At 54.9% G+C, this 8,151-nt stretch overlaps 1 protein-coding gene across 2 annotated transcripts; it reads left to right on the top strand.

Annotated features, from left to right (window-relative positions):
• Positions 1–2,468: 2,468 nt before the first annotated feature.
• GLTPD2 (glycolipid transfer protein domain containing 2) lies at positions 2,469–7,466 on the top strand. 2 transcript variants are annotated; one of them, XM_082195629.1, is made up of 4 exons: positions 2,469–3,089; positions 3,461–3,549; positions 4,467–4,657; positions 6,553–7,466. In XM_082195629.1, the coding sequence occupies exons 1-4, from the start codon at positions 2,990–2,992 to the stop codon at positions 7,082–7,084; spliced, it is 912 nt and encodes a 303-aa protein (XP_082051755.1). In that variant the 5' UTR covers positions 2,469–2,989; the 3' UTR covers positions 7,085–7,466. The 2 variants fall into 2 exon arrangements, with proteins under 2 accessions (XP_082051755.1, XP_082051754.1); XM_082195628.1 differs by having other exon boundaries at positions 3,458–3,549.
• Positions 7,467–8,151: the final 685 nt, after the last annotated feature.

Raw genomic sequence — 8,151 nt, 5'->3', positions numbered from 1 at the left:
TCTGATCATCTTCTTGCTACTGCATTAATGTCCAAATCAGACCAAATCAGTCCAAACAGAGTTCATAATTCTATCCAGTCTTATCTTGCTGTTTCCACATCACATCTTGTTCATATATTTTCTCTTTTTTCTTTATGATCTCTTCTGATAGTCTCCTTAAGCCGATAAACACCAATATTAATCCTGAGTGAATTTTTCCGTTCTTCCAATCCTCAAATTGAGATGGTTTTCATATATCAGCACCTTCATAGATAACATCGCTCTTTCCATCATTATCTCGCAAAACTGTCGCTCTTAAGTCCCTCTGAGGAGTTTCACCCACAATATATAAACAGCTCTATTTCTCTCTTTCTCCTCCCAGACTCAAGACCTCCGACAGAACTTCCCAATATGGCAACGGCAATTTTAACTGCGTCATTCCAGAGCTCTTGTACATTCCACGCTCTTCTTAAAACATGCTTTGGTTCGAAAGTTTATCTCCACACAGTCTTAAATCCACAGCTTAAGTCCTTAAAACGACGATTCTGACTCGTGAGGGGAGGGGATTCTTGTTTAATCACATAAGGAAAGAAAGGAAGGTTTTTTTCCCCTCCCCCATCAGTCATTTGCCATACCGTATCTTGGCGTATCTTCTCATGATTTATTCTTGTCTTGTTTTATCAGAGATCTCTTCTGTTAGCAGTCTTTACTCCCCCTTCTTCCTTGAAATATGTGCAATTAGCTTCATCCAAATTGTTTCTTTTGAAGTTCTTGCAGCTAGTGGCGTGGATCAGGGACGGCGTCCAGGAGTGCCGGAATCCCACAGGAGGGCTTTGTGCCTAGTGCCCCCACCCCCACAAATTTGGGGGTGGTGTAGGGCACAGCAGGCAAGGGCAGTCCCCCCCACCATCCTGGGGGGGGTGTAAGGAGGCTAATTACCCCCATCATAGCCTCCAAATTGCCTCGTGTGGGTCGGAGAGATGTTATTGTCAGCCATCTTCCAATGCGCCCCCTAGTGGCCCCCCGGTAGGCGGGCATTCCACAGGGCGGGTGCCACTACCGAGAAGGCCCTCTGCCTGGTTCCCTGTAACTTGGCTTCTCGCAATGAGGGAACCGCCAGAAGGCCCTCGGAGCTGGACCTCAGTGTCTGGGCTGAATGATGGAGGTGGAGACACTCCTTCAGGTCTACTGGGCCGAGGCTGTTTAGGGCTTTAAAGGTCAGCACCAACACTTTGAATTGTGCTAGGAAACATACTGGGAGCCAATGTAGATCTTTCAAAACCGGTGTTATGTGGTCCATAGCTGTCAACTTTTCCCTTTTCTTGCAAGGAATCCTATTCGGAATAAGGGAATTTCCCTTAAAAAAAGGGAAACATTGACAGCTATGATGTGGTCTCAGGAGCCGCTCCCAGTCCCCAGTCTAGCTGCCGCATTCTGGATTAGTTGTAGTTTCCGGGTCACCTTCAAAGGTAGCCCCACGTAGAGCGCATTGCAGTAGTCCAAGTGAGAGATAACTAGAGCATGCACCGCTCTGGTGAGACAGTCAGTGGGCAGGGAGGGTCTCATCCTGTGTACCAGGTGGAGCTGGTAGACAGCTGTCCTGGACACAGAACTGACCTGTGCCTCCATGGAGAGCTGCGAGTCCAAAATGACTCCTGAACACCTGGTCCTTCAGGGGCACAGTTGCCCCATTCAGGGAGACCATACTCGGTCCGGGACCTGTTTGCTTTCCGCTGGAGCAAAGGTCTCCCAGCACGTCAATCATTAACCCCAACCCCACAGGCTGCCTGTTTGCAAGGTAAACCCCAAAGGGAACGAGGCGCACCTGTGGAGGGAGGGAGGCACACGGCAAATTGATTTCATGTCGCTTCATTTCCAATATTTATATGCCACCTAATGGCAAAGATTGTGTGGGTGGCTAACGAGTAAAAATCAAACACATGCGACGGGAAATGGAAAGCGAGAACACAGAATGCACCCAGCCGCGGGGAGTGACGTCAGGGAATGACACAAACCTTGCATCTTCTTCCACTAACCCTGACAAATGCAGAAGCTGGTGGCTATTGCTCAGTGTGGAAGGAAAAGCACTCCGGACATGCTCAGGAGCAACAACAGCAACAAGAATAATAATAATACTACTACTTTATTATTTGTACTCTGCCCATTGACTGGGCTCCCCCAACCATTCTAAGCGGCTTCCAGCATATATAAAAACATAGCAAAATATTAAACCTTCCCAATTATTGCTGCCTGTGTCCTTTGTTTCGGTGGTGGCGGCGCGTGTGCAAAGACTTCCTTTTGTAACGTATATAAAACAGAGAGAACAGAATAAAAAAAATTCCTTCCAGTAGCACCTTAAAGACCAACTAAGTTAGTTCTTGGTATGCTCATACCAAGAACTAACTTAGTTGGTCTTTAAGGTGCTACTGGAAGGAATTTTTTTATTTTGACTATGGCAGACCAACACGGCTACCTATCTGTAGAGAGAACAGAGAAAGCAACAGATCTAAAGGCGAGAAACGAACACTTTGAAACAAGTCCCGTAGGATGAGCCCGGCTGCACGTGGGCGAAAAGTCCAACAAAGGATATCAGCGGGATCTGATGGTGATCGGGTCCCGTTCAAGGTTCGCCAGGCTGGCCCTGAAAACGGTGCTTCTTCCGCTGTATTCAGGAACGACGGATCGTACCCTCCTGGCTCCATTCCGGGGGCGGCTGCCACGTGTCTCCCGAGACGGATCCGCGCCACATCCTGAGCGTGGCAGGTCCAGTCCCATCCCGGCGGAGATGTCAAAGCGCCCTTGCCAAAGCTCAGGGTGCTGCCGGGTGTCCCTGCGCGGGACCCTGTCCCTGGAGACGGGGGCCGGGCAGAGGTCGCCGCCCCCTCCCCACCCGCTGCCTCCACCCTCCTCTCGTCCCCGACTGATAAGGAAGTCTTATCTCCCCACCTGAGCAGACAGCCCCGGTCAGGGTGCAAAGGGAGGCCGGGGAAGGAGCGCCAGGGTGCCGGGCATGGGGGCCACGGGGTGGACTCGCACCCGTCTCTGCCGCCTGGCCTGCACCGTGGGGGTCTTCTTTCTCCTCCTCCTCTGCTTCTCCAGCCTCCGCCTCCGTAAGTCGAGGGTCGGGGGTCGGGGGGGGGGGCGTGCTGTGGCCTTTCGCTTCTCCTGGAATCTCCTTTTCCAATTCTCAGATTCGTTTTGCAGTCATTTGCAATTGTTATTTAAAGGGGGGGGGGCGCAGACAAAAGCTTTCCTACTAAAACTGGGGCTCTTCCAGGCTGCCAGGGGGGGAGGAAGGTCAATATTGCAAACAGGCCTCTGTGGAGCCCCCCACCCTAACAGGGGTCTCATTTCCGACCTTCCGCTGTCCTCCTGCAATTGCTTTGTTCTGGGTTTGAGTCTTCACCTAACAAATCCGTGTCTTTTCTCTGCCTCCCTGCCCTTGTGGGTCTCGCATTGCCTGCTCTCGGTGCCGCAGCAGAGCTGCCGAACTCCCCCTGCGTTTGGGGGGTCCGTCCGTGCCGCTGGTTTGGGGGGACGCCGCCCAGCAAGGAGGATGCAGAGAGGAAGGTGAGACCCCAGAACGCCCCCAACTCAGGGAGACCTTTCCAGACCTGGTAGAAGGTCAAATCCCTGAGCCACCTCCCTTCTTTTCCACCCTGCCTGCTTTCGGATTCCCCTGGACTGCGCTGCTGGCTCTCAGCCAGCAGTCCCTGGGGAATCTCCCATAGGGGGAAACCTATTTGTACATGTTTGTAACTTTAACCCCGAAACCCGCCTCCAGGGATCACACTGTGCTCTCCCGGATTGTGAGCAAAACTACTTTTGTTACTTATGAATAGGACTGTGGTGTCTTTATTCTTTTAGGAGGGACTCAAGGGGTCTTATCAGGAATAATAGAACATGTCTCAATCTGGGCAAGCCAGACTGAATTGCTTGTTGTCTTAAGAGATTCCAAGGAGTCTGCAACCAGCTTCCTGCTGTGTGATAGGGGAATGCACTCTGCTAAGTGAAGCAACTTGCTAAGGCGAGTTTGGAAGGATAATATTAATCCGTATTTCCTCTCCTGTTACCCACCACATTCCCACACCAGGATCCAGCTGGAGAGAATCCTAGAACTGTAGATGGCAGAGTTGTAATGCAGGGATCTTAAGGGAAGCAATTAAGCCTCCCTGCTTGCTATTGGAGGTTTTTAAGCAAGCCCTGGGTGGCCCCCTGTAAGCGATGCTTTAGCTGCAATCCCTGCGCTGCATGGGGTAGGACTAGATGGCCCCTGGGGGCCCTTTCTAGATTCTAAGTTGCCAGAGGCTAAATTATGCAGCTGTGCCCCCCCCAAAGTGAACACTTCTTTGTTACATTCGGAGTGATGATTTGGGGGTGGGTGGGGGGAGCATGAGGGTCTGAGGGTTTCTTTTCCTGCCCCCAAGGCACCCCAGTCCCACCAGTTCACCCACCCCAGTGACTCCGCCCTTCTGCTCTGCTCACAGCCCCCTCCTTCTGCCTCGCCCCCTTCCGCTGCCACTGGGGCCGCCCTCCTCCTGCAGACCCCCTCTGAGCCCCAGGACCTGGGGGAGGGCTTCCGAATCGTGCGTCTGCAGAGGGCCTTCGCTGCCAGCCTCACGCCCAGCGGGCAAATCCTCATCCGGGAATACCTCAGCGGCTGGAAAGAGCTGATCAAGTGAGTAAGAGCTGCGTCCCCCCCAAAAAAAAAGCCGGGGGGGGGGCGCCATAGAAGCAGGAGCCACATTTCCCAGGTGAGAGGTTCTGGCCCAGAGACTAAGTTCCTGGGACAGGCTTGGCAAAGGCAGCGAGGAGGTTTCCAGGTCCCACAGGAAACAGAAACAGATGAAGCAGCAGCACAGAATCCTGGAGCTGGAAGGGAGTCAGGAAGCAAGGAATCCAGATAGACTGGGCCTGGGGCTGGAGGTTCCTGAAGAGCACCAGAAGAGCCTGGCTGCTGGATGAGGCCAAAAGGGGGCCGTCCAGCCCAGCATCCTCTTCTCATAGGGGGCAGCCAGGTGTTCCAAAGGGGAAACCCACAAGCAGCACGTGAAGAAAAGAGCAGCCCTCTTTCCAGCAAAGACTCTTCAGAAGCATTGCCTGACTCCAACTGCACAGAGCAGAGTGCGGCCACTGTGGCTAGGAGCCACCTGTTTGTTCCGTGCCTAGAAAGTATGGGTTCAAGTAGTTTCCCCCTTGCCCTGCTCCTTTCCCAGGGAAAAGCTGCTCTTTAGTGCTAAATCAGAACAAACAGCAATCCACAGGAAAAAACAGAATTGCTATTTGCACCTACTGAGTTTTCCCTCTCTCTCTGTGTGGAGCCCTCAGTAATAAACAGAGCGTTTCCCCAGGAAAAGCAGCAGGACAAACACACAAACACACCAAGCAACCCCAATTGGACCCCGGACTAGAAGTCATGGGGGAAAGGGAAGCCTGAGTATTTACTTGCTTTTTCTCTCTAAACTAAAAACTCCCAAGTTTCACAACCTTTCTTCATAGAGGAACCCCTTGAGCATTTCAGCTGCTCTTTTCTGAACCTTTTCCAAAACTGCAATATCCCTTTTGAGATGAGTTGACCAGGACTAGACACAGGTTAAGGTAAAGGGACCCCTGACCATGAGGTCCAGTCGTGGCCGACTCTGGGGTTGCGGCGCTCATCTGGCTTTATTGGCCGAGGGAGCCGGCATACAGCTTCCGGGTCATGTGGCCAGCATGACGAAGCCGCTTCTGGCGAACCAGAGCAGCGCACGGAAACGCCATTTACCTTCCTGACGGAGTGGTACCTATTTATCTACTTGCACTTTGACATGCTTCCAAACTGCTAGGCTGGCAGGAGCAGGGACCGAGGAACGGGAGCTCACCCTGTCTTGGGGATTCAAACCGCCGACCTTCTGATCGGCAAGTCCTAGGCTCTGTGGTTTAACCCACAGCGCCACCCGCAGTACTCCAAATGTGGTCGCACCACAGATTTGTACAATGGCATTATGACATTGGCTGTTTTATTCTCAGTCCCTTTCCTGTTTTCTTTTTTTTGCCAATTTTTTAAAAATAGTTTTCATTTTTAACCACTGAGTGGTTAAAACTCAGTTCCTCAGTTCCTAAGGCCCCCTGGCCCCCTAGTTTGGTATTAAGGCGTTATGGTATTGGCAGGCAGGATATTTTCGGGAGCAGAAAAGGCTACAGAGCGAACCCTCCACAAATCCGAAGCGGAGTCCCACAGGCAGTTGGGTGGCGCCTCTTTCCTGCAACTCCTGCAGCCCCGCTGGTGCCCAACATCTTACTCTGTTTTCCTTTGGACCACTTGAGCGAGGCGGAGGAGAGGGACATCTTGTCCTCTGGAGCTCCCAGGACCTCCAAACACTGCCCGGACTTGCGCCCCCGGGGAGGTCACTTTGGTGCTGCAAAGGCAGCAAGAACAACGCGAGAGGCAGCAGCATCTCCGCAGCAGGCGCTGCGAGCCCCCCCCCCCCCAGGCTCAGTCCTCCGCTGCCTCCCGAGACAAGCGGGTGGGAGCCCCCAAGTTCCGCCGCTTCTTTCCTGTGAGACTCCGGCCCGCTCTCTCCTTCCTCGCAGGCTCATGGACTCGCTGGGCGCCGCCTTCGGCCTGATCTCCGGCGAGACGCGCACCAAGATCGCCATCCTGCAGGAGAGCCAGCGCGGCCCCCACGGATCCCACTACCGCTCCCTCCAGTCCATGGTGCGCTTCGAGCTGGCCCGGGGGCTGGTGGGCTTCCAGTCGCTGCCGGCCGGCCGGCCCCCCTCCGGCTGCCGGACCTTCCTGCGCCTCCACCGGGCCTTGAGGTGGCTGGAGCTCTTTCTGCGCAAGCTGGGGACCAGCCCGGAGGACGCGGACCCTTCCCGCCTGTGCGCCGACGCCTACCAGGAAGCCCTGGCGCCCTACCACAGCTGGTGGGTGCGCCAGGCGGCCGCCCTGGCTTTCCTGGCCATGCCCTCCCGCCGCGAGCTCTACCGCATCCTGAGCGCCGGAGGGGGCGAGGAGGGCAGGGGCCCCCGCAGGCTCCTGGACACCGTCCGCAGCATCGCCCGCGTCTACAACGCCACCCAAGAGCTGTATGCCGCGCACGGGATGCTGGCGCTGCCCTGAGGCCTGGGCTGACGGCGCCGCCAGAGGAGGGGCCCAAAGGGGGGGGCAGCAGCGGGTCCCTTCCCTGGCAGCGCCTCTGCACCCAGGCCCAGGGGGACCAAGGCTGGTAGCGCCAGGCGAGGCGGCGCTGCGTTGCCAGGCTGACCCCGGGGGTTCCTTGGGAGGTTTCGAGCAGAGCTTGGGGGGGGGGCACCTGCCAGGAATGCTTCAGCTGCGATGCCTGCATTGCAGGGGGTGGGATTAGATGGCCCCTGGGGGTCCCTCCCGACTCTGCAGTGCCAGGATTATTCGGTGGACGCCTGGGGGAGGGGGCTTGGCGGGAAGCGCCAGCATCGCAGCCCCTGCTCCGTCCCCCAAGGCAGCTGCGGACCAGGGAGCCGAAGGAAGCGATCTCAGAGGGGGAATGAGGGGCTCGTGGCTCCCTCTGCTGGCTGCTCGGAGCTCGGCACCTGCAAGCTCCGCTTCCGCCGCCTAGAAGCCCAGGTTTTAGGGGCAAATACGGAAGACTGATAAAAAATAAAAGTATTCCTCACCTGTGGGCTCCATCGTTGCTGAATATAAAGGTGCTAAAAAGGTAAAGGACCCCTGACAGTTAAGTCCAGTCGCAAACGACTCTGGGGTTGAGGCACTCATCTCGCTTTACTGGCCAGGGGAGACGGCGTTTGTCTGCAGACAGTTTTTCCGGGTCATGTGGCCAGCAGGACTAAGCCGCTTCTGGTGAAACCAGAGCAGTGCACGAAAACGTCGTTTACCTTCCCGCTGGAGCAGTATCTATTTATCTACTTGCACTGGTGTGATTTTGAACTGCTAGTTTGGCAGGAGCTGGGACAGAGCAATGAGAGATTCGAACTGCTGACCTTCCGATCAGCAAGCCCAAGAGGCTCAGTGGTTTAGACCACAGTGCCACCCGCATCACTTCATAAAGTTGCTGTTGTTTAGTCGTTTAGTCGTGTCCAACTCTTTGTGACCCCCTGGACCAGAGCACGCCAGGCACTCCTGTCTTCCACTGCCTCTCGCAGTTTGGTCAAGCTCATGCTGGTAGCTTCAAGAACACTGTCCCACCATCT

The sequence above is a fragment of the Podarcis vaucheri genome (assembly GCF_965113315.1).
Source record: "Podarcis vaucheri genome assembly, chromosome: 13".
Lineage (NCBI taxonomy): Eukaryota > Metazoa > Chordata > Lepidosauria > Squamata > Lacertidae > Podarcis > Podarcis vaucheri.
This window is presented reverse-complemented; position numbering and strand designations above follow the sequence as displayed.